This window comes from Capra hircus (assembly GCF_001704415.2).
Source record: "Capra hircus breed San Clemente chromosome X unlocalized genomic scaffold, ASM170441v1, whole genome shotgun sequence".
In the NCBI taxonomy this organism is placed as follows: domain Eukaryota; kingdom Metazoa; phylum Chordata; class Mammalia; order Artiodactyla; family Bovidae; genus Capra; species Capra hircus.
In genome coordinates, this window is record NW_017189516.1 from 53586869 (window position 1) to 53613968 (window position 27100).

The 27100-nt window shown below is 40.7% G+C and overlaps 2 protein-coding genes across 3 annotated transcripts in view; one reads left to right on the forward strand and one right to left on the reverse strand.

Annotated features, from left to right (window-relative positions):
- Positions 1-27100, reverse strand: part of CTPS2 (CTP synthase 2) — a 109627-nt gene that overhangs the window by 47244 nt on the left and 35283 nt on the right. For both annotated transcript variants that reach the window (XM_018043919.1, XM_018043920.1), the window contains exons 11-13: positions 26208-26302; positions 24070-24132; positions 23922-23965 (exon numbers count right to left, since the gene is read on the reverse strand). In XM_018043919.1, coding sequence (XP_017899408.1) covers positions 23922-23965; positions 24070-24132; positions 26208-26302 — 202 coding nt within the window. The remainder of the gene's footprint in view (positions 1-23921; positions 23966-24069; positions 24133-26207; positions 26303-27100) is intronic.
- On the forward strand, positions 1835-5944 carry S100G (S100 calcium binding protein G). The gene is made up of 3 exons (XM_005701057.2): positions 1835-1926; positions 2421-2564; positions 5683-5944. Exons 2-3 carry the CDS (start codon positions 2430-2432, stop codon positions 5785-5787), a joined length of 240 nt encoding a protein of 79 aa, XP_005701114.1. The 5' UTR covers positions 1835-1926; positions 2421-2429; the 3' UTR covers positions 5788-5944.

A 27100-nucleotide genomic window follows, 5' to 3' on the forward strand; every position in this document is an offset into this window, starting at 1 on the left:
GTCTTTAAGAAGTGAGTTAACACACAGTCAGTACCATGCATGGAAGTGTCTCAGTCACTCAGTCATGTCCAACTCTGCAACCCCATGTTTGTAGTCTGCCAGGCTCTCTTGTCCATGGAATTCTCCTGGCAAGAATACTGGAGTGGGTTGCCATGCCTTTCTCCAGGGGATCCTCCCAATCCAGGCATCGAACCCACGTCTCCTGCATTGCAGGCAGATGCTTTACCATCTGAGCCACAGGGGACCCCACTGATGCATACCATAGTCAAATAATCTGTAATAAAGGCTAGAATAACATACACAAGACAGCTAAAATGCATGGAATGATCAAGGCTCAGGATTGGTGGGAGCTTTCAAGAAATTCTATACATAAGATTTCACATTTGTTCTTCAAGGTAAATAAGGCCTTAGAATTTTAGAACTAAAAAGCATAGAGAGAAATATAGTGCAATATTTCAATCCTGAATCTGTATATAATATAACAAAGGGTCAGAGAAAAATAAATAAAAAATAGAAAAGGTCCATAAAAGTATGGATGTATACAAGTATTTAAATGCTTGTAAGTGCTTTTAAAGTTGATCTGGAACCCCTTCTTATGAGTTACAATCAGTATTGGAATAATGCTCCTGGGAAATGTCCTAATTCTTTCATGAAACTCTTTCCAAGAGAAATAAAATTAGTCTCCAATTTTAAATCCTGGCAGTTCCAAAAGTTTTAAGTAATTCCAATTGAATAAAAGTAAGTCAACTGTTTTCACAAGTTTTTAGAATGATTAACAAAATAGATTTGGCAAGGAAAAACAATGAAGAAATAGAAAGCACATATGGGAACAACAAATAATGAAAAAGTAGAAAAAAAGACCATGCTACTCGGCAATATTGCTTTGCCAAATGAAATCACAAATTATTGTGTATCTCCCCCCACCCCACTTCTTAAACCTGCTTCTTGATGATACTTTACTCATTATTATTCAAAAATTTAAGCCGCTTCGGGTGGCAGGGTCTGGGGAAGGGGCGGCAGGTGCCATGTCGGAGTCCCAAAGGAGGCAAGAAGCCCCTGAAGCAGCCCAAGAAGCAAGACAAGGAGATGGATGAGATAAGGCATTCAAACAGAAACAGAAGGTGGAGTAGAAGAAACTAAAAATAAGAGCTAAAAGCTAAGGCCTCAGGGAAAGGCTCCCTGGTCACAGGTAGAATTAAGAAATCTGGAAAAAAGTAAGCTATCCCTTGAGTCTGAGGCAATGATGACCCTTAGTTCCATTTCTGTGTAAACATGTGGATTCCTTGCCATAACATCTGTTGCCATCTATAGCTAAAATGAAGTGCTGTCTTGGAAACATTTAAGAATAAACTTTGTAAAAAATAAAGAAAGAAAGAATAAACTTTGTAAAAAATAAACAAATAAATAAATAATAAATAATTTAAGCACCTAATATGCACAAAGGGACTTTAAAGGCTATACATAATTTTTTCAAACTATTTAGTATTAGATCTTTTATTTCAGCATTTTTTTCTTGATGTGCACAAAATTATGTTTTTCAAAACTAAATAGGAAACTAAATTTTAAAAAACCCAACCATTCATATTTGAGCTTTCTGAAATATGAACAGTGAGAAAATATCCTAATTCCACTTTGGAGAGAAAATATAATCTAAGGAGTAAAGAATCCAAGCGTACCCTTGGGACTCTGAACCATTAAGTAACCATCAAGGTGGCCCTTTATTGGATCTTGCCCTTAATTATGAAGTTCATGCAGTCTTAAGATTGGGTTTCAAAAACCATTAATAATTACCCTTAAATGGCAAACAAAAGGAAAATTTCACAATCAGGGTGGTGTGTCTGTTAAGACTATAAAAGTCACAGGATCCGGCTCAGCTCCTCACACTCCTGTTTGGTTCTTCTAGCTGCCTCACTGCTGAACGGCCAGGTAAGTGTGCTTTTAGTACTTTTAGTAGCTCCTTCTGCTTCCTTTCAGAATGGTGTGAAAGATCATGGTCTAGAAAAAAAGTGGATTTGTACCATCTAAAGATATTACCAGTAACTTAAGAGGCTAGAAGCTATGGTCAGGTTTCTTCAAGACCACAGCCTACAGTGTGCAGATCAGGTACAAGTGAAGAATGTCATAATTACTAGTAAAAGTATTTGACTTCAAAGCCTATCTTCTAACAGATGTACTCTAAGAACAGACATTTCACCTACTATCTAAGATGATTATTTTAAAACCACATTCATTAGCAATCACTGGTACATTGCCATTTCCACAGTTCCTACCCTCCTCTCTCCTCCTCCTCCTCCTTTTTATCTCCTCCCCTCCCCTTTTGTTCTCTCTCACCTTGCCCAAAAGCACTCAACTCCTGCTGGCTATCATCAGTATAAAATACTCTGGCTTTCTGTTAAGTTCATTGTTTTCCCAATTTACAGGACACCAAAATGAGTGCCAAAAAGTCTCCAGAAGAACTGAAGGGCATTTTCGAAAAATATGCAGCCAAAGAAGGTGATCCAAACCAACTGTCCAAGGAGGAGCTGAAGCTATTGCTTCAGACGGAATTCCCCAGTTTGCTGAAGGTGAGTGCACCACCACAGAGTCCACTGACAGGGCAGGGATGGTAGGAAGGACAGGGAGAAGGGAGGACTCAGGGAGAGGCTAAGGTCCTCAATGACACTGATCAGAGCTCCATCTGGAGCAGAGCACCCAGCAGCCAAGGTGTGAGCATCACCTGAGAGAGGACACTTGAATGCATGCCTTCCTCCTCTGGGGTAGGCTACATTTCAGATGGCAAGCTCCTAGAAAGAACGGGCTTTGCCGTCTATCGCCCCCAGCCTTGACACACAGTTCCCGAGGTGCCCAGTGATAGTAAACAGAAGCCAGGATTGTACTTTTACCAAGATAGGTTTGGAAGACCCCTAGGTCGCCAAGCGAACATACTAAGTCCTTCAGTCTGGGTTCGGTACCTCTGTGTCAAGCTTTAGGAAAACAAAGAGACCTGTACAATTATAGAAGTTGGACTTGGATGTGCTTCTCTGTTACAGGTAGGATCTCTCAACTAGACCAACACTTACTTGGCAATCTGTTAAGGAAACTGGCTTCATGCTGATAAATTGCCCTCCTGCGACACCTATTTCTATTTCAAAAGTATTTACATTTGTGTTAAGCACCTAAGTTTGTGTTAATGAGCAACAATATATTTCTAAACAACTTTCAGGAAAGGATTACATTTCCCCAGCCATAAAGTTTCTCATCAAAACCATCCCAGAGTTGTCAAAATCAAAATGCATCTAGAGGCAATAAGAAACAGGGAAAAACTGATTCTCTTTGCTCCTATACCCTTTCTTTCCCTTGGAACTAAAAATCATCTTCAAAATGGAAGCAACTGTGCAACTAACTGTTACATTTGACTTGGTCCCTATTTAGCTCTTACTTCAGAATCTGGTTCTCTTATTTTAACCAGAAATGTCCCTTTTGCCAATATGACATATGAGGTTTATAGTTTCAGTTGTTGAGGTTTCTGTTTCTAGTACTAAAAAGTGAAGTAGCTGAATTTGATGACCTTATAATCAATTTTCTCACAGTTAAAATGTGAAACAACTTTTAAAAAGTTAAAGGCACTAGCAGAAAAAGAGATTTTCTAATTAAAAACCAACATTTCTAAGAAAGATTTAACTTTTCAAAAAACTCTTAAATTTTTCCAAAAGGAAGAAAAATAATAATAGGAATAATAAAAAAAATAAGAAAAAGAAGAAAATAATAATCTGACAGGAAAGCCTAGGCAATCTAGTCAAGTTGTTTTTAAAGGTAAGACTGGTGAAATTTTCTGTATTTTTCTATATTTTATGTATTTCCTATAAAAAGCACATATGACTTTTCTAATTTGGATAAAGGTAGAATGACTAGTGGTAAGTTATGAAAAATCTACATATGAAGTCATGTACTGATTGTATTTTCATACAGACTTTTTGTAAAACAGATGTTGAATAGCTAACTTACAGTGCGGTCTTGTGAGCATAGCTAAGTGTCAAATGTCTTTGTAGGAATCTTAAGGGTTAAAACATACCTTGATGTAGAGATTTGCTGCACAACAGTGTGAACATACTTAACATTACTGAACTGTATACTTAAAAATAGTTAAGATGGGGAATTTTATCTTATGTGTTTTCTACCAGAATTCAAAAAAGTTTTTTGAAGCTGACTTACAAACTAAACTGCTATTTCAATAGGTTTCCTGGATACCATTTTGCCAAAGAGACTCCTTACCTTAAATTCAGAGTTGTAATGGCTTTACAATTAGAGTTTTATGGTAGTGAAGGGGCTCAGAACAAGTCTCCCCGAAATATGCCACTTAAGCATGGAGATTATTTTGAACTAAAAGGAATCAAAACCCAAAAGATTCAGGGAAAGCTCTTTACCTCCCACTCAACTGCCTAAATTTACATTGGAAAGGGGAGCCTGTCCCAGGAAGAGAGCTCTTGCTTTAGATTCCTTTTTTCCTTAGAAATGTATTTGTATAACAGGCTAAATTTTTGTTTTCCAAACATCTCTGCCTTCCTATGAATGGCCTTCCTTCCCTTTGTATCCTTAGCTCAGGATGTTATATAAGCCTCAGTTACCTGGTTGCCCTTTGGGTCTCAAATTTTTATGGGGTACCCCATACGTATGTAATTAAACTTGTTTTTCTCCTGTTAATCTGTCTGTGTTGATTTAATTAATAGACCAGCCAAAGAACCCAGAAGGGAAGGAGCGAAAGTTTTCCACCCCTACAGCACAGACAAAATTAAGTCTGCTTAAGTCACTACAGCAATACCATTAGTCAAAAGGGAGTCGGGCTGAACATGATCTGATGTTTTGATAACAAGCAGTGGTTCTCTGAGTGGTTGGTTCTCAGGATCAGCACTGCCCAGGAACTTGTTGGAAATATAGATTCTCAGATCTGACTCCAAGCCTAGTGAACTGGAAGCTCTGGGAGTAAAACCCCCAAACACCTTGGGTTTACTAAGGTCAGCAAGCCTACCTACCTGGTGTAAGAACCACTGAGCCAAAGTCACCTTGCATAGAAGTGGGCTGCAACACATGATTTGGGGGAAAAAATGGGATGGTTGCTAATCAAGGGGTTGAGCTCTAGAGTCAATGTTTGAACCCCAATCCCCTTCTTACCAGCTGGGAGCCCTGGGCAAGTCGTCTCAAAGCCTGTTTCCTCATCTATAATGTGGATCTCCCCCACAAGGCAGCTGGGAGAATTACACAGGCCAAGGAAAAGCTTTGTCACAGAGCTGGCCCACAGCAAGCCCCTGGTCATATGCTGGCTCAGCCCTGGAGCTGGATGCTGAACTAGCTCCCAGGGAAACCTTAGAGCAGGGCCCCTCGGCAGCCAAGTGAAGCCCTGGGACTTCTCAAAAGAATGATTTAGATTACAAAGGAAACCAAGTATTTTAAAATATACATTATTAATTTCCAAATAATAAATGTGATATACTTGGTTGTTATTTTTTTAATGGGGGGGTAGCCAGCTCTGTGACATGAAGCAATGTTACAACTAAGGTTTTTTTTTTTCATCTCTCACTGTCAGTAACGTGACTAAAAACTCAGTTGCCTTCTTGGAACATAGACGCGGTGTCTCTAATTTAATGTGCAGCAGTAACTGACTTGTTTCTCCCCCTTTTCTATTCCCTCCTTTTTGTCTAAAACCAGGGTCCAAGCACCCTCGATGAGCTTTTTGAAGAACTAGACAAGAATGGAGATGGAGAAGTTAGTTTCGAAGAATTCCAGGTGTTGGTGAAAAAGATATCCCAGTGAAGGAAAGAATAAAATATCATTCTCAGTACTGGAAGAAGAGTGCCTGGGATGTGGTCCTACTCTGTACGAAACCATCAATGTCGCCACTTAATTCTTTACAATTGTAATGATCCAACACTGAGGTCTAATTACTGAATTAAAAAATCCTTAAACATGTCTCACCTTGTCAAGTACTGACTCCTGGAGCTTACTAGATTTGAAAGTAACCTTAATTTGATGTAACCTTTATCTAATTTACAGATTTATAAAGTGAAAAAAAAAAGGGGGGGAGGGCCCAGAATAGTTCCATGATCTTGACCAAAACCACAAAAATGGTGGCAGAGACTTGGAAAGAATTCTGATGAGTCAAACCAACTCCCCTCCTCCACTTGTCCGCCAGAATAACCCTCTCCCTGCTCTCCCTCTGCAGCCATGCAGGGGATCACATCATTCCCAACATCGACTCACATTTCACTCTAGTCAATGGCTAGTAAGAAACAGACTTCACAGAATAGACACTTGTCTTTAAAGTCATCTCCTAGCACCAGCTGTGCCTTTTCAATCACTGATCCTCTGGGGAAGCAGAAGGAACATAGGTCCAGAGAGTCAGCTTTACTCCATGACCAAACAGGTGGCCTTGGTTCTGGTATGTGATGTGAAAAATAAAAAGGACAGGAAAGCAGGGCCCTCCAGATCTGGCATCCTGTGCTGCTGGGATTCTGGGTATCTGAGAAGCAGCTAAACCTCAAGTTCTGAAAGGTTGTTGTTGAATCACGACACTGGGATTCTCGGCCCCGAAGGAGAATTTAATCCAGGGCCAGAGACGAGGCTTGCTCGCTCAGAGCTTTTGTGTAATAAAGTTTTATTACAGTATAGAGGAGATAGAGAAAGCTTCTGACATAGGCATCAGAAGTGGGCAGAAAGAGTACCCCCCTGCTAGTCTTCAGCTGGATGTTATATAGTCACTAGTGAAGTCGCTCAGTCGTGTCCAACTTTTTGCAACCCCATGGACACCAGGCTCCTCCATCCATGGGATTTTCTAGGCAAGAGTACTGGAGTGGGTTGCCGTTTCCTTCTCCAGGGAACTTCCCAACCCAGGAATATAGTCACTAGCAGTCTGCTAATGAAAGAAAGGAATGTCTTAAAACTCAGAATGGTACCAGGCCCCTCACCCATAAGATGCATTTTGGGATAATCTTGGCACCAAATGGTTCATCCTGGGCCATAAAATGATTAACTTGAATCTTGAAGAAGGACAGATCACCATACAAATAGTTTCATTTACACAGATGAGAGGGACAATATCTGAGTATAACATACTGGTTTATCAAGTAGGTTCTGAGCCAAAAGGCGGAACCAACTTGAAGACAGAGTTTGGGGTAAATGCATAGTACATTAGCATAGCTTAAGATAAACATTTCCATAAGAAAAAGGCATTGGTTATCTCTAGGTTTGAGAATAGTTAACTTCAGGTGAAACCAGGTGTCATTATGGCAACACAGTATTTTAAGAGAAACCTCCTTTAAAATTTGTATAGAGAAGGAAAAAATATCGCTAGTTTGTTTCCTCCTGCTGCTTAAGAGAAATAAAAATGTCTGACACTTGCAGGCTATTTTCTCCGTTTGGAGACCCTGGCCTTTCTGCCTGTTACCCTCTCAGTTCCACAAGCTGAGTCTAGTTCAGGGGAGGGAGGGAGAGATCGGGGAACATGGGAGGAGACTAACTTTCTTCTGCCCCCCACCTGACAGCTAAAATGACAAAGCCATATGAGTACAAGCTGGCCATGAGAGCCCACGACAGTGGTGCCATGGAAGCCAGGTTTTTATCCTGACCCCCACTCTCCTCTCCTCAGAAACACCAGCAAATCATCAGTGCTGCACATATTCTCTTTGATCAGCATCTTGACCTTTCTGTTCATTATCACCCTCCTAATGAGCCTCATTACACATTTTTTTCCCAATCACCCTTCCAATGAACATGAGCTAAAAAAAATTCTCTGAAAGGACACACACACACAAAAACGAGTATCAGTGTTTATATGTTAGTTAGTTAGTGTTAACGTGTTTCAGTTCAGTCCAGTTCAGTCACTCAGTCGTGTCCGACTCTTTGTGACCCCACGAATCGCAGCACGCCAGGCCTCCCTGTCCATCACCAACTCCCGGAGTTCACTCAGACTCACCTTCATCGAGTCAGTGATGCCATCCAGCCATCTCATCCTCTGTCGTCCCCTTCTTCTCCTGCCCCTAATCCCACCCAGCATCAAAGTCTTTTCCAATGAGTCAACTCTTCGCATGAGGTGGCCAAAGTACTGGAGTTTCAGCTTTAGCATCATCCCTTCCAAAGAAATCCCAGCATTGATCTCCTTCAGAATGGACTGGTTGGATCTCCTTGCAGTCCAAGGGACTCTCAAGAGTCTTCTCCAACACCACAGTTCAAAAGCATCAATTCTTCGGCGCTCAGCCTTCTTCACAGTCCAACTCTTACATCCATACATGACTACTGGAAAAACCATAGCCTTGACTAGACGGACCTTAGTCAGCAAAGTAATGTCTCTGCTTTTGAATATGCTATCTAGGTTGGTCATAACTTTTCTTCCAAGGAGTAAGGAGCAACCCCACGTCCAAGGAGTGGTGGCTGCTCGGGCGCAGGAGGGCCTAAAGGAGCCATCACACGCTGAAGGTCAGAAGGGTGGCGGGAGGAGATACCCCTCATCCAAGATAAGGAGCAGCAGCTGTGCTTTGCTGGAGCAGCCATGAAGAGATACCCCACGCCCAAGGTAAGAGAAACCCAAGTAAAATGGTAGGTGTTGCAAGAGGGCATCAGAGGGCAGACACACTGAAACCATACTCACAGAAATCTAGTCAATCTAATCACACTAGGACCACAGCCTTGTCTAACTCAATGAAACTAAGCCATGCCCGTCGGGCAACCCAAGACAGGTGGGTCATGGTTTACATGTTTAGTCCCCCTAAAACTGAATTCCCCTGCTAAGTTTATGACTAACCTATTAAAATCTCTTTTTTCCCAGGGATTCCCTGGCAGTTGAGTGGTTTAACACTTTGCACTTCCACTGCACAGGGTGAAGGTTCAATCCCTGGTTGAGGAACTAAGATCCCACATGCTGAGCAGTGTGGCCAAAAAATTTAAAATAAATAAGTAAAGATAGAGCAGACATAAATCTTAACAGTGGTAGAACATTAAAAAAAAATCTTTATTCCCTTTCTCATCCCTTCTGAGCTCAATCCTATGCTATCTGAACACTAATCAACACTATCTGAACACTAATCAGAGGACTGCAAGTGCTCCTGCGGATAGCATCCTTAAAGCACTCAGGTGGTTTCTCCAGGGCAAGATGAGCTAACAGATCATCCCCTCCCCAGCATCAGCTGGCCAAAGACTCAGAAACCTTAGACATCTTGACTTCTGAAACTGTGATTAACAAATGTCACAAGACAATGATTAACCCCAGTATTTATTTTTTGGCCACACCAAATGGCATGTGGAATCTTAATTCTCAAACAAGGATTGAACCCAAACCCCGTGTAGTGAAAGCACGCACTGGAGCACTAGGGAAGGCCCTAACCCCAGCCTCTTTGTTCTTGCCTTTTAAAAGGAAGACCAAGTTGGAAAGGATCTGAGGTTTGTCTCCCACTCCCTTTCCTGGCACCTGCAATAAACCCTTGCTCTTGAGAAACCTGTATGCAGGTCAGGAAGCAACAGTTAGAACTGGACGTGGAACAACAGACTGGTTCCAAATAGGAAAAGAAGTACACCAAGGCTTTATATTGTCACCCTGCTTATTTAACTTATATGCAGAGTACATCATGAGAAACGCTGGGCTGGAAGAAGCACAAGCTGGATACAAGATTGCTGGGAGAAATATCAATAGCCTCAGATATGCAGATGACACCACTCTTATGGCAGAAAGTGAAGAAGAACTAAAGAGCCTCTTGATGAAAGTGAAAGAGGAGAGTGAAAAAGTTGGCTTAAAGCTCAACATTCAGAAAACTAAGATCATGGCATCTGGTCCCATCACTTCATGCCAAATAGATGGGGAAACAGTGGAAACAGTGGCTGACTTTATTTTTGGGGGCTCAAAAATCACTGCAGATGGTGATTGCAGCCATGAAATTAAAAGACGCTTACTCCTTGGAAGGAAAGTTGTGACCAACCTAGACAGCATATTAAAAAGTAGAGACATTACTTTGTCAACAAAGGTTCGCCTAGTCAAGGCTATGGTTTTTCCTGTGGTCCTGTATGGATGTGAGAGTTGGACTATAAAGAAAGCTGAGTGCCAAAGAATTGATGTTTTTGAACTGTGGTGTTGGAGAAGACTCTTGAGAGTCCCTTGGACTGCAAGGAGATCCAACCAGTCCATCCTAAAGGAGATCAGTCCTGGGCGTTCATTGGAAGGACTGATATTGAAGCTAAAACTCCAGTACTTTGGCCACCTGATGCGAAGAGCTGACTCATTTGAAAAGACCCTGATGCTGAGAAAGATTAAGGGCAGAAGGAGAAGGGGACAACAGAAGATGAGATGGTTGGAGGGCATCACCAACATGGGTTTGGGTGGACTCCGGGAGTTGGTGATGGACAGGGAGGCCTGCGGTTCATGGGGTCGCAGAGTCAGACACAACTAAGCGACTGAACTGAACTGAACTCACAGCAAATACTTACTGTCAGAGTTTGGCTTTCTGTGCAGAGAGCACACAAGCCCTTGCTTGGTTTGAAGGAAAGGACTGGGCAGATGAGGGACAGAGGTGTGAGAACCACTTCTCATTTCATATTTTATTATACATTTTTGATTTTTCAACCCTGTGGATGTGTGTCCCGTCAAAAAGAATATGTGTCCGACTCAGGGATCAAACCCACATGCGACTTTTTGTGACCCCATGGATATAGCATGCCAGGCTCCTCTGTCCATGGGATTCTCCAGGCAAGAATACCAGAGTGGGTTGCCATTTCCTTTTCCAGGGGATCTTTCTGACCCAGGAATCAAACCCACGTCTCTTAAGTATCCTGCATTGGCAGGGGTATTCTTTACCACTAGTGCCACCTGGGAAGCCCATCAAAAAGAATTAAAGAAAATTTTTAATAAAAAGACAACTTTTGTAAAATACCATATTGCTGCTTTTCATAATGAACTTCTTTGCATCCTCCTTTTTATTTGGAATAGTCAGAACACACAACTATCTAAATTCTGGGAAATGCATCAGAAGCTATTTCAAAACTCAGAAATTTAACCAGAGAAAAAGAAAAACAAGTTATAACCCTTCCACCAAGAAACAAAGATTTTTATACACCATGAGGGAATGTTTAAACACAATTTGTATCATTCTAATCCAACACAAGAGCATTCTCATAGCATCAAAAGCCTTAAACAGTTCTAATGATTAATTATACTCCACTGTAGGGATACCCCTTAACGGTCTCAACTATTTCCCCACTGTGGGGTATTAGGATTACTGTCATTTTTTATTCTTCTAACTAATGTTATAGTGAATACCTGTTCACTTCTTTGTCAATATATCAGGTTTTCTTAAGAGAATTTCTGAGAAGTAAATGTCTGACCAGACGGAATGAATATTTTTATAGTTTGTGAGACCATCTAGTGGCTCAGAGGTTAAAGCGTTTGCCTGCAATGCGGGAGACATGGGTTCGATCCCTGGGTTGGGAAGATCCCCTGAAGAAGGAAATGGCAGCCCACTCCAGTATTCTTGCCTGGAGAATCCCATGGATGGAGAAGCCTGGTGGACTACAGTCCCCAGGGTCGCAAAGAGTTGGACACGACTGAGTGACTTCACTTTCACTAGTTAATTCCCAAAAAGTTGTATTGACTCATATTTCCACAAACAGGTAGAAGAGTGCCAGCTTCAGTCCTCAGACAGCATTCATCAGCTTCATCTTACCTACTTCATTAGTTGCAACAGTGCACATCTTTTACTCATCTATGGTTTTTATAGGAATCTCCCAACTACAGATGGTACCCAAATTACCATGGTTCAGCTTTCCATTTTTCAACCCTAAAATGGCACAAAAGCAGTGTGCATTCAGTAGAAACTGTACTTCAATTTTTGAATTTTGATCTTTTCCTGGGCTTACAATATGCAGTATGATTCTCTCGTGATGCTGGGTGGCAGCAGTCACAGCTTCCAGTCAGCCACACCATCAAGAGGGGAAACAATTGACACACTGACAACCATTCTGCAACCAGACAACCATTGTTTTTCACTTTCAGTACAGTATTAAATACATTGTGAAACCAAGCAGGACTCCGAAAGGGCCTCCTGGGTACAAGCCCCTCTGTGTCCCCTGTTTGTTTGTATAAAAAGCTTTCATCTCCTAGGCCTTCCTCAGATTTCAAAGGGAAAATCCAGTCAATGATTAAAGAAGTGGAAAATGCAGAAAGAGAAAGCAGTCAAGCAAGGAAGGTAATAATAGCTTAAACAATAGTCACAGGACTCCTAGTTCCCCCTGAAGGGTACAGATAACAATCTGATCCGTATCTTTGAGCTGTTCTGCAGAAACTAAGTTGATGATGTTGAGTACATGCTGACCACAAAAGCACGTAGACCTCAGACTGGTTGGAACTAGAAGACTGATGACTGAGATTCCCGAAACACCATCCTGTTACTTTACCACCAACCAATCAGAAGAATGTCCGTGAGCTGATCAGGCACCCTATGACCCTCACCCATAATATTGGCTTTAAAAACCCTTGCCTAAGAGTCACCAGGGAGTTTGGGTCTTTTGAGCACAAGCTGCCCATTCTCCTTGCTTGGAGGCCTGCAAATAAATGCTGTCCCATCCTTCAGCACAACCTGGTGTCAGTAGACTGGCTGTGCTGTGCATCAAGCAGGTGGATCCAAGTTTGGTTCAGTAACAATTTAATGAGATTTTCAACACTTTATTATGAGATAGGCTTTGTGTGAGATGGTTTTTCCAACTGTAAGCTAATGTAAGTGTTCTGAACACATTTAAGGCTAAACTATGATGTTCAATAGGTTACGTGTATTAAAAGCATTTTCAGCTTCCAATACTCAGGGCATAACCCCAGCATAAGTCGAGGAAGATCTTTATTTCCCCACTGAGTTTATGGTTGGGTACTGTTTTGTTAAAAGATATTCTTTCTCTCATTTGAAGTACCATTTCAAGTTTGTTATGAGATTGTGACTACTAGGGTATAGATACTATACACTGCCTATTTAGTGTTTGTGATGATATGGGGGTTCACTCTTTTGTTTGATCAATATGATGCATTAATCAATTTAATTCCCAGGATAAACACACTATCAAGTCATGACTGATTATCCCTTAAATGCTATTAAGGGATAGACACTTTGACATTTTATTTAAGGTTTTTACATCTTTATTAATAACCAACATTAGTCTATAGCTTGGAGTTTTATTTTTTGTTGCACATGCTTTGTTGAGTTCTAATATTTAGGTCATGCTAGCTTCCCATTTTCGTCTATGTTTTCAATCTCAATCAGCCCCTCACATAGTAAATACACACTATGTCTTTCAACTCCAACATACATAAAGCACCTACTATAGGCAAGGCATTATACAAGATGCCATAAGATATGCAAATTTCCAGACCTCTGAGATCCTAAGTCAATGATTCTGGAATTATGCCAGGGAAAGGCTTAACCTTAGAAGTAGTATTTCAACTGGGATTTGTAGGAGCTACGTTAAAGAGAACTTGCAGGGAAGTTGAAAAAGAGAGAAAACACATCAAATCAACATCAAGTTGTTAAGAAGGAGGCCATTTTTGTCTGCCCTTCTAAGATCTTCTGGCTGGTCTAAGAGTTACACTGACATGAGACAGATTAACAGGAGAAAATCAAGCAAAAGTTTAATAACATGAATACATGGGAGAGACCCAGGAAAACTGAGTGACTCACCAAAATGTCCAAAACCCTCACCTTAAATACAAACTTCAACTACAGACAAGAGGATGTTGAAGGTGGGGAGAGTCAGTTATGGGCGGTGACCAAGAAAAGCACAGTCAACAAGGGTAAGATTGTGATGCAGATTTATGCCCTGCCTGGAGTCTTTTCTTCCCTCTCATCCCTCTGTTTTCCACACCAGTTGAATCTTCCTAAAGCACCCATTTCTATTGGAAAGGCTTCAGCAAGAGTTCAGTATTTGGAAGATATGTCACAGCTGATAGGCATTATTCTTACTCATTCCCTGTTGCCTTCAGGACTAATCCTGACACTAATATTCAAGGACCTCCACAAATTAGCACCAATCTCCTTTATTTCCTTCCACTTCCCGCCAGGAGCAATGTGCTTTGCTCATGCTCTTTTATGGCCAAATCTTAGACATTCCAGCCTACATATGCCTCCCCTCCTTTCAATGAAGTCTCCTAGCATTTGACAATCTTCCCTTCTTACTTTAACCCACAGTATTTCCCCCGCAAACCCTGAATTCTTAACTATTCAAGGCCTACCTGTGCTGTGCAATACTGTGGCCACTAGATTAAGTGGCTATTGACATTTAAATCAATTTAAAAAAACTTAAAATTCAGTTCCTTGGCCACTCTAGCTAAATTTCAAATGCTCCATAGCCCAGTGTGGCTAGTGGCTGCCATAAAGGTGGCACAGATCCAGAACACTCTCATGGCAGAAGTCCTGGTTGTCAGGGCTCATAGCACTGAGGGTGTACTCACATTCTGTCCACACATTTGTTTCTACATTTCACAAGTTTACGTCTTGTGTCTCCAACTAAGCTGCAAGTAGGGTTGTGGCAGCTGCTCATTTGTAATGCACTATATTTAGGACGGTACTTAAGTGGATGAGCGCCAAATGCACAGTGAGTTTTTTTCTTCTTAATAATCTCTTTTCACTAGAATCCAGTTATTTCTACTGCAAAAAAAATATCTTTCAAGTTGTTGAAATATCTATTCCCAAGGCATTTCCCGTTGAGCTAAAGGTACAAAAGCTTTAAAATGCATTAGCTTTGAAGTACTCATTTAGTCATTTGGTCATTGTTAAAATTATGGACTACACTTGTTGATTCACTAATGCGGGCTTACTCCCAAGAAGCCTTAGCCATTAAGCAGCAGCCATCATGCCTGGAAGAATTTTCTTTCCCAGATCGAAAATAGTTACTATGGCCAACCAACAGCCTGATATCAACTTTGAACCTACAGTCCCCACAGAGACAGGATTAAATGACTATTAGGCTCCCAGACTGATCCATAAAAAGATATTTTACCCATAGTATAGCTGTCTTCCTGACAGCTACTTTTATGGGAAAAAACTTCTTTAGCCCAAACTAAGCTCCAAATGACTTCTTTAGGATTGCTTTGTTAGCTGGGAGATGCTCATTATAATATGTTTGAAATTAAAGCAGTCTTCAAAGTTATAAAAGTTACCTGGAAGGTTACTCTAAGTGGCTGTCTGGGTTTTTTAACCCTCTTAATTTGCTTTCCATATGAAATTGTTGAAAAATAAATGAAAGTAGAAAATAATTCAAACAGGGCTACAACTAAAGGTAGGAAAATGTTATGCATCAATTATGCTTAATATATAACACACCTGAATCCATTTTTTATTATATGTGACTCTATCACACATCTACTGTGTCAGATATAAAATTAATTTTGACTTTGAAAATCCTTGGATCAAAAAGGGGTAAAAGAAGTCAAATCAATGATAAATAAAACTGAAATAATATCAAATGCCACAATCTCAAGTCTCCATTTGCATCTGCTTAAAATGATTCACATTTCTCACTTTTCCTCACCAAGACCACCATCCAAGGGTACATGTATGAAAGGAAAATCAACACGGAGTCAGTACTACAGAGAGAACTCTCTAAAATGGAGCTAGGAGGCCGTTAAGGAAGTATGACGTATGCACATGTCAGCTTGGATGGAATCTGACCTTTTGACCTGATAAAGTCATCAGAACTGATACTGAACAGGACCCTTTCGGGCTCCTTTTCTGTGTTCTCCTTTCTTGATTACAGGAAATAGGCTTCATTCAGTCTCCATGACCTTCCCTGAGTTTCAGTGAGCAGGTTCAAACAGATGCTAATTAGGGAAGAGAGGGGATGCAGAGAGAAGGGAGAAAGAGTCAAAAGAAACAATAGTGCAGCCTTGGGCAGGGTCCTGGTCCCCCCTCCAGGGATACACAGAACAATATTTTTGATTTGTTTTACAGATATGGAAACCCCCACCAGTTGGGAGAAGTTAATTGAGTGCTGCCCACAAGCACTAGACCCCAGACCTGATGGAACCAGAAGACTGATGATGCTGACTCCCACTTACCTCACCACCAACCAATCAGAAGACTGCCCACGAGCCGACTACCCCGTCTTTGAACCATTACTATAAAACTTTTTACCTCACTACTCCCCCTAGATTAGAACACAGTTTTGAGGGCATCAGCCCACTGTGTCCCCTTTTGCGTGGCAAACCAATAAAGCTATTCTTTTCTACTTTGCCCAAAACTCTGTCTCCAAGATTTAATTCAGTGTTGGGGTACAAAGGCTGGATTCAGCTTCAGAACACCTGCCAGAACGTATTGGACCCCTACCCTAAAACAACTTATGATTCCTCAAGGGCAAATATTATCTGATTCACATCAGAGGCCATCACAATTCTTACCAGGAAACTTTTAACATCTTGGCTTTTTGTCTTTATAAGCCCTGACTCTTTCTCTTCCTTATAACACACTTTTGCTGCTGCTGCTGCTGCTGAGTCGCTTCAGTCGTGTTCAACTCTGTGCGACCCTACAGACGGCAGCCCCCAGGTTCCCCCATCCCTGGGATTCTCCAGGCAAGAACACGGGAGTGGGTTGCCATTTCCTTCTCCAATGCATGAAAGTGAAAAGTGAAAGTGAAGTCATTCAGTCATGTCCGACTCTTAGCGACCCCATGGACTGCAGCCTACTAGGCTCCTCCATCCATGGGATTTTCCAGGCAAGAGTACTGGAGTGGGGTGCCATTGCCACACAATTTTAGGGTTACCCAAATCTGTGTCTCCCAAATTGGAATTTTTTTTTTGGCCACACCACACAGCTTGTGGAATCTTAGTTTCCCAACAAGGGATGGAACCTAGGCCCCCAGCAGTGGAAGTGTGGAGTCCTAACCACTGGCAGGGAATTCTCCTGAACTGCAATTCTTAAGATTCCGAAGAAATTCTTATTTGAAATCTCCTGAATTTTCTTTTAGTTGACACAAGTCTGTGTTGATGTGTTTGAATGCGGATTCTGTTTTCAGATTCTCTTTCCATAGCTAACATAAATTCAAATGTTTAAAGTTACTATTTTCAATAAATAGAAAAGAAATGCTAAAAAGTATGCATATCCACATCCCTAAACATCAGATTGAGATCATTCTTCCTATATAGATCTCAAAAGTAAAAAATATTCTAAATAAAAACTCTACAATGCCACAAGCTGTCTTCTACATGAACTGGAGAGACCTGAAGGCAAATTCAAAGTCAAGGGTGTCAGCAGCATCCATGTGATTGAGACAGAGTCAGAATACAAATCAGCTACAGCTATTTTCCTGTTACGCATCATCTAGAAGGCAGGTGAAGCTACTGGAAAGAAAAGCAATGACAAACCTAAATAGAGTATTAAAAAACAGAGCCATTACTTTGCCTACAAAGGTCTGTTATAGTCAAAGATATGGTTTTTCCAGTAGTCATGTGCGGATGTGAGAGCTTGACCATAAAGAAGGCTGATTGCCAAAGAACTGATGCCTTCAAACTGTGGTGCTGGAGAAGACTCTTGAGAGTTCCTTAGACAGCAAGGAGATCAAACCAGTCAATCCTAAAAGAAATAAACCCTGAATATTCATTGGAATGACTGATGCTGAAGTTGAAGCTTCAATACCTTGGTCACCTTATGTGAAGAGCCAACTCATTGGAAAAGACCCTGATGCTGGGAAAGATTGAAGACAGGAAGAGAAGGGGGTGACAGAGGATGAGATGGTTGGATGGCATCACCAATTCAATGGACATGAGTTTGAGCAAACTCCAGGAGATAGTGAAGGACAGGGAATCTTGGTGTGCTGCATTCCATGGGGGTCACAAACAGTCGGACAGGACTGAGCAACTCAACAACAACAAGTCAGACTTGCTATAATAGAACCTAAATATTCCGCAAAGTCCCAGAGCCTTCTATTTCACCCTGTGGATTAAGCAGAGGAATGACACAATGAAATAAATTTTACTCATTCTCTCCTGGGACTTCCAGACTCAGAGTCTACCTTCATTCTTAGTAAACCGTTTCTCATTTGATGTGTATGAGATGCCTCTTAGATATCCTGTATGCCAGTGTCTCTGTTGATTTAGTAAGCAACCATAAGACTAATCATGCATGCCAAAGGAAGGCCACAATGGCCCGTGAAGGGGAGCAGAATTTGCTACCTCAAAATATGTCTCTTTGGCATAAAGATTATAGTGGGCTGATTCTTTTTAAGAAACAGCAGACAGAGGAGAAGCTCTAACAACCTAGTGGGAACTTTCCTGGCAGTCCAGTGATTAAGACTCTGCACTCCCACTGCAGGGAACTAGGATCCCACATCCCACATGCCCTGAGGCAAAACCAAACCAAATAACATTAAAAATAAAAATAAAAACACAGTTGAAGTTACCCTTTGTCAGAGACATTTGCATTTATAAAGGAAACCTCCATATGTAAGGGTTTTCCTTGTGGCTCAGCTGGTAAAGAATCTGCCTACAATGCAGGAGACCCAGGTTCGATCCCTGGGTTGGGAAGATCCCCTGGAGAAGGAAATGGCAACCCACTCCAGTATTCTTGCCTGGAGAAATCCATGGACAGAGGAGCCTGGTAGGCTACAGTCCGTGGGGTCGCAAAGAGTCAGACACGACTGAGCAACTTCACTTTCACTCCCTCACTGTACCAGGAAGAGAAAGATAACTCTAGATCTCTAGAAACTCTTAACAATGGAGAAGGCATGGACTTATATCTGCATGACAACCTTACCCTTGTTTACTGTGCTTTTGCCTTGAAAACCTCCCATAAATAACAACATCTTCTTTACTCTTTAGCTGGAGATGGTACTTAAGATGGTGGCTTGGGCCATTCTGGGGAGTTACTCAGGGTTTCCTGGGTACACTGGAGGTATCCATGTTACTAAGCTTCTGCTTGTTCGCCCCCCCACCACCACCATCCCCGCCGTTAATCTGCCTTTTGCTACAGGGGTCTCAGCCAAAAACCTAGAAAGGTAGAGGGAAAATTATTTTTTCTCCCCCATATCCATGAAACAGATTTCAGCTGCAAATATATCCTAAAGGAGGCTCCTGGTTTCCAAATTATTTACTTTTTTAGTGAGAAGGGGTAGAATGGCTATTACCCTCTGTAAGTCACTGTTATTTGCTCAAGTTTAAGAGATTCCTGAGGCTTCCTGGTGTTTGCTGCCTGGTGATTCTATTACCTTAGTCTTTTTCTTTAATAAGACTTCTCCCCATCCTCACAAATGCTGGCTCTTAAGGCTATTTTTCTCCAACAAACTGATTGTAGGCCATAAAGATGTTCAGTAGCAATTAGGTTTTATTGTTCTCATCTCACTTATGAGTATAGAAGCTATCAAAATGTAAAATGTAAATGTACATTTCCTCCAACTTCTCAATTCCTCTTCTAAGAATTTATCCTATAGAAGTGTGTATGTGTGGCTAGAAGGACATATGTACAGATACTAATTTGCAGCATGATTTAAAGCAGCAAATAATGGATACAACCTAAATATTCATCAATATAAGACTGTTTAAATAAAGAATGATGCATATATTAACAGCAAGGCAAGCATTTGGAAGATCCCTGTGCACTGAAGTCGAGTGATGAGTACAATGCAAGGGGAATGGTGTCTTAGGTATGCCAGCATATGTATTTTTAAAGGAACATATATCCACATATGTAAGCAGGTAGGAGTTTGTATACACACACACACAATCTTTAGCAGAATAACAAAAGAAATGAATGAAGGTAGTCACCTCTGGGTAAGGGAACTGAGGTGAGGTAGGGGCACGTAAAAAGCAGTTTTATACCTTTTCTTTAGGGCTTTACTTTTTTATCCTGTGTATAAATATTTTAAAAATACACACACACACAGTAAAGGATAGTCAAGGAATAAGCCTTGCCAAAGCTATCTAACAGTGGCACCTACTGGTAAAGTCAGTTCCTACCCCAAAGTATTCTGTAAGAGAAGAAATCCCAATGTTTGCCTGGCACAGCCATTTCAGCCATTAGTCAGGAAATATGTTTCTATTAAAGCCTTATAAGGAACTCTTCATTCGTATTAAGTCTTCTGAGCATAAGACTTAAAAGTACCATCTGGCTGGAAAGTTATGGTTCATTATAGTCTGAATTGCAAGCTATAAAAACGAGTGGAGAATATCTCTATATCCTTCCACAGAGTGATCGCCACTCCAGCAGAGAATTTTGAGTGAAAAAAAGCCAGGCAGAAAAAATACGCAGAGTCTGCTGTCATTTATCTAAGAAGGGTAGGGGCTTACAAATATATGTGTTTACTTGTATGTTTTTTAATGGAAAGATAACTCTTTAAAGAAAGAGAATTAATGGTTGCCATAAGGAAAGGAAGGGACTGTTCTGAGGGGAGAGGAAAAGAACTAGATTTCTCTATCATATGATATCCCTTATATGCGAAATCTAAAAAGAAATGATACAAATGAACTTACTTACAAAATGGAAACAAACTCACAGACTTACAGAACGAACTTACACTTATTGGTGGGAAAGTTAGGGGGAAAGGATAATTAGGGAGTTTGGGATGGACATGTCCACACTGCTATATTTAAAATGGATAACCAACAAGGGCCTACTGCATAGCACATGGAACTCTGCTCAATGTCATATGGCAGCCTGGATGGGACAGGAGTTTGGGGGAGAATGGATACATGTATATGTATGGCTGAGTCCCTTTGCTGTTCACCTGAAACTATCACAACAGTGTTAATCGGCTATACCCCATGTAAAATAAAAAGTTACCAAAAAAAACCTAGATTTCTCTAAATCAGTGCTTCTCAAAGGAGACTATTTTGCCTGTGTCCCCAGGGTATGTTCTGCAATGTCTGGAGATATTTTTAGTGTCACAGTTGGGGATTGGGAGGAAAATACAACAGATATACAGATGGTAGAGGCCAGGGATGCTACTGAACATCCTACAATAAACAGGACAACTATCTGGCCCCAAATGTCAATAATGTATCTAATAAGGAACTTATACCTAGAATATATTAAAAAACACTTCCAACTTAATAAGATGACAAATAACGCAATTTAAAGTAGGCAAAGGATCTGAATAGACAGTTCTCCAAACATGCCATACAAGTGGTCAATAAGCATACGAAAAGATGTTTAACAACCTTAGACATCAAGGAAATGTGAATCAAAGCCACAGTAAGCTACAACTTCACTCCCACTAGAATGGCTATACAACTGACCCTTTAACAACACAAGGCTTAGGGGTACTAACCCCTCAAGTAGTCAAAAAATCAAATATAACTTTACAGTTGGCCCTCCAAATCCACAGTTCCACACCCACAAATTCAACCTACTGTCAAGAGTATAGTATTGTGGTATATATTTATTGAAAAAAAAAAAACCAAAATTGAAAAAGACACATGTATCCTAATATTCATTGCAGCACTATTTACAATAGCTAGAACATGGAAGCAACCTAGATGTCCATCAACAGATGTATGGATAAAGAAGTTGTAGTATATATACACAATGGAATATTACACAGCCATAAAAAGGAACACATTTGAGTCAGTTCTAATGAGATGGATAAATCCACAGACTTCCCTGTAGCTTAAACAGTAAAGAATCTGCCTGCGATGCAGGAGACCAGGGTTCGATCCCTGGGTTGGGAAGTGAGTCAGAAAGAGAAAGATAAATACCATATTCTAACATATATATATGGAATCCAGAAAATGGTACTGAAGAATTTATTTACAGGGCAACAGTGGAGAAACAGACATGGAGAACAGACTTATGGACATGGGGAGGGGGAGGAGAGGGTGAGATGTACGGAAAGAGTAACATGGAAACTTACATTACCATATGTAAAATAGACAGCCAACGGGAATTTGCTGTATGAGTCAGGGAACTCAAACAGGGGCTCTGTAACAATCTAGAGGGGTGGGATGGGGAGGGAGATGGGAGGAAGTTTCAAAAGGGAGGGTATATATGTATACCTATGGCTGATTCATAGTGAGGTTTGACAGAAAACAGCAAAATTCTGTAAAGCAATTATCCTTCAATAAAAAATAAATTAATTAAAAGAGAGTTACAAAAAAAAAATCCCTGTATATGTGGACCTGTGTAGCTCAAATCCATGTTGTTCAAGAGTCAACTGTAATCATTTCCCGAGGAAAGAATATATGTGGCTCACAGTATACTTGCTGTTAATATGTGCTGAGTAAATTAACACAGAAAGGGGGAAAAGTTTCCTCAAGTGTTTCCAACGCAAACTAAAGTATAAGAACCACTGTTTTCTCTAGAAAAATAAACTGAAGTTTTAAAAAAAAAGTCAACTGTAATAAAAAAGATAATAACAAGTGTTGAGGATATGAAGAAATTGGAACCCTCATACACTGCTGGCAGGATGCTGCAACCACTTTAGAAAACAGTCTGACAGTTCCTCAAAAAATTAAACATACAGTAACTATATGACCCACAACTCCACTCCTAAGTATAGACCCAAGTGAAATGAAAAAATATGTCCACACAGAAACTTGTAAACAAATGTTCATAGCAGCATTATTCACAGTAGCCAAAAGGTGGAAACAACAAATGTTCATCAAAGTATGAATGGATAAATAAAATGTAATCTATCCATATAATTAAATATTATTTGGCAATGAAAAGAAGCAAAGTACTGATAGACACTACAACATAGACAGACCTTGACAACACTATGCTAAATGAAAGACACCAGTCACAAAAGGCCACATACAGCATGATTCCACTTGCAGTGGATCAACACAGTCTGAGATGTACAGGTCCACTTAAACAAGCCTTTCTTTTCATAGTAAATACTACAGTACTACATGATCCATGGTTGGTTGAATCTGCAGATATGGAGGAACACATATATGGAGAGGTGATTAGCAGTTATAGGCAGATATGTGACTGCACGAAGAGTCACACCTAACGCCTGCATTATTCAAAGGTCGACTGTATATGAAATGGCCAGAATAGGCAAATATATAGAGACAGAAAACAGATGAATGGCTGCCCATAGCTGGGAGCATAGGCGGCTTGGGGGTGTCAGCAAAGGGTGTGGGATTTCTTTTTAGAGTAATCAAAATGGTCCAAAATTGACTGTGGTGATGATTATAGAAATTTGTGAATGTGCTGAGTTATTTGCATTATATACTTTCAATGGCTAAATTTTATGGTATGTGAATTACATCTCAATAAAACTTAATAAAAACGAATCACAATGATGAGGTGTATACTCTGATAGAGGTGGTGCGAGGCATAGAAGGCAGAGGTCAGGAAAGGCTTCCCAGGATGAATAGGAAGTCATCAGTAATCAGATTGGGTTTATTTTTGGAATTCTTCACTGGTTTTGAGATTCCAGGGGTAGAGAGGCTGTAGGACAGGAGAGATCTGAGGTGTAGGGAATGTCATTCAGATTGTCCAACTCTAAACCTCCAAGTGTGGAGGGACAGGATGCCATGGGATGAGTTAGCAGGGCGGCAGGTGACAGAGCACAGTAGCCTTCGCTCCTGGCCAAATCCTTGGACTATTTCCTGGGAAAAGGAACTGATAAACGCTGAGGAGCAGCAAAAGAGCAGCCAAGGATGGGTCTAGAGACAGGACAGCCTGTGTGTTTACGTCAGCTCTGATACATTGTTGTCAAAGTCAACTCAATCTTTTCCTGAATGTTCAGCTTGAAAACTACTGCAGAGAAACCAGTCTAGGACTGTTTCTTCCTGCAAGACACAGCTGACAAAATGGACAATGGAGAATAAAGTAGTTTGGTATAAACTAATAAGAGTAATAAGAATAAGCAAAATCATATATAATTAAAATGTCCTGATGTCATAATGAAAAAAAAAATAATAGCCCCTTATGAGCATAGGCTAGAACCAGAAGCAAAATAATGACCCAACCCAAAAAGATAAACAATCCACTTACCACAGGAACATGGGCATTTGGCTCAAATTCTGTGGAATCAGCATCTGAAGATAAAGAAATGAGTTCAGTAACTCACCAGTAGCTGAAAAATTCTTTAAGTAATAAGAATGCTTTTCACTAAGAGGTTTTTAGAAAATCTCAGACTTACCTTTCAAGTTAAGGCAGTTTCGTGCAAACTCTATGACTGCCAGCTGCATCCCAAGGCAAACTCCTATTTTAACAAGCACATATACAAAACAAATGAAACTATTTTGTACTGTGTCATATTTTCTGTTCGTTTGCTATCTTCTCCATCTAGAATGCAAGCTCCGAGACAGTATGTTTGCTGCTGTAGCTTCTGCCCTCAGAACAGGCATGGCAGGGGCAGGGAAGGGGTTTGGACGACCCAAACTGAAGTAGGAATAAATAAATGTGAAGTTGGAAAAGGGCAGGAAATGAGAAGGCAAGGTCCAAAAGACAAACCTGCCTACCTCCATATGTATCTCTAGATCGAGGTGTACATGTGGCCTGCAGGGCTGCCCCAGAGCACCCAACTCCTTCAGAGAATGTCTAACAACACCTCAATTCACAAGGGAGTCTCTGTGGGCTGAGTCTTCACACTCTCTCTTCTCTAGATAGTTTCATGGCCTTAAATGTGGGTTCTGTTTGCAGTCAGCCCCTGCCTGGCAGCAGGCTGGGATCCAAGGAGCACCCACAGGCAGGCAGGGGAGTGGGAGATCTGTGCCCAGCTGCTGAGCCCAGAACAGGCCGAACCTTCATTGCAAGGAAACAGCAGCAGCTGGGGGAGCTGGTACCTCCACTGCAGGCTGGAGCATAATGGAGAAGCCAAATGGAACTGAGCAGAGAGAGGAGAGAAAGGGACCTGCATAGGCCCAGGCCTGTTGCCACAGGGATGTACCCCTCGCCCATCTCCACATTCACTGTGGCCCACCAATACTCTCCAATAAACAAATGCCAAGCAGCATTCCAGATGCTTTTACAGATATATCAAAGATACACAGGGATTCAAAGGAGAGAGCAATCAATATACCAAGCATGCCAGAACAAAAGTCAATAAGCATGAAACAGCTGAGTGCTTTGGAGGAACTTCAGAAAGTCCCACAAAGCTAGGACATAGAGACAGTGTGTTAAAGAGAAAGCTAAAGAGCTACAAACTATTTCTGTACAGTGAAAACTGTCTGACAAATGCTAATTATGTTTAGACAGAAACTAAACAAGATTACTTCAAAAGAAAACAGTGAAAAAAAAAAAAGAAAGAAAACAGTGGCCCAGGTGAGCTTACATGGATAAAACAAAGCAAGGTACCAAGGTAAACTACTCCTAGCTTCTCTTTTGAAAATGGATCCCTAGTGGAGAGTGTCTAGGAAGTTAATCAAAGAACAGGCAAGTGGGGGAAATGAACCTGTTGATATTAAGTAAACGGTACCAAAGCCGGTCCACTCAGTTCATAAACCCAGCAGCCCATGCAAGCACAGCATGAAACACGGCCTCTCCCCACTCCCTCTTCCTTCTGGACCCCCAGTTGCAGAGCTGCCTTTTGTCCCATCAATGTTCTACTACATCCAGTTTCATTGCTAAGGAAGCCATGCTTTCCAATTTGAACAAAAGCATTGAAAACACCCAGCTCTAGTTCTTGACAGAGCTGTCTCTGTAATGTTAGATGATTTTTCTGTATTATCTTTTCTAGAAGGAGTATATACATTTCAATTTAAGCATTTTCTGATTAGAAATAACACTATGGCATCCTATTGAGATGTTCTCTGCTTGAACTGGTAAAAGATGGAATCAGGTGGGAATCAGAAAAGGTAAGGGCAGGTTTAACACAGGTTCTTCCTGGCGTGCTGCAATTCATGGAGTCACAAACAGTCAGACACGACTGAGCGACTGAACTGAACTCTTCCCAGGCTCTTGCTATACAACCAGACCAGTGGTAAGTTCTTGTAGGCTGACAAATTTTTTTGGTAAAGGGCCAGAGAGTAAAGTTTTCAGGCTTTGCATGCTGTAGGGTCTCAATCTCTGCCACTGTATTGGAAAAACAGCCACAGACAATATGTAAACAAATCTGCGTGGCTGTATTCCAATAAAACTTTATTTACAAAAACGCCGTGAACCAGGTAAGACTTGTAGAATATAGTTTCCAGACCCTGTAGCAAACTATTTGGCACCTGAATGTTGAAATTCAAAATCACACTTTTCACATTAACAAACCCTACTATGCGTTATCCCAAATAGGTATCAAAAATCTAAAAAACCCTCATACTCAGGATTCATAAACGTCAGTTTTACCCAGAAAAGGAATCTTCCTTGACCGTGCCCAAGAAATTGCCTGGAGTTTTCCCAACGTTCCTCTGATTCCAAAGCCTCCTGGCACAAGAACACCACTGCAATCAACACAAGAGGAGGGGAAATTTGACATTATTTTTATTTGTGAAATTCTTGTTTTCAGATCATGTTTATTGATCCCAAATTCAACACTTGGCACAACTGCTAGAGAATATGCTTGGAGTCTATTTTCAAAATTGATTACACAATTTCACATCCTGAACTTTCTTCTTGAAATCCTCCCGATGTTATAAAGCAGTTGTGAATTTCTCACAACTGACCTTGATATACATTTTCTGATAGGTCTATACAGCACATGAGCATAGTAACTAAGAGACTTAACTCAGTTAAAAATTACACTGAAAGAATTATCTGAATAAAAATAGGTTAAGGTTCTTTTAAAAGTACTGTTATAAAAATGTTTTAAGACCTCTTACATAATCAGAAAGAGTTAAACTGGTGAAATATACCTTTTGATTGCTAATCAAGTTGTGGCACAGGAAAATTTCCTGGCTAGGAGCCACTTCAGAGACTTTCTGGATAAACACTTTCATTTGAAAACATAACAGTTCAAGAGAAAACTGGAGGATAATGTTACCCTCACAATACAATGCCACCCCCGAGTTTTATTGATTACTTACAAAATAAAACGTTAAATCAAAAGATGTGGAAAAGAAAAAAACGAGAGGAGGGAAGATTGTCATTCTTGTACTATAACTGTATATGGAAAGCCTATCTCTGCATCTTTCTGTAGCATCAACTCACTTTCCCGTCAATATGGTAAAAACTTCCCTCCTTTTCCTTCACTGAGCCAGAGTGATTCTAAAATCACTCTCTGTTCCTTCAGGCCTTGCAGT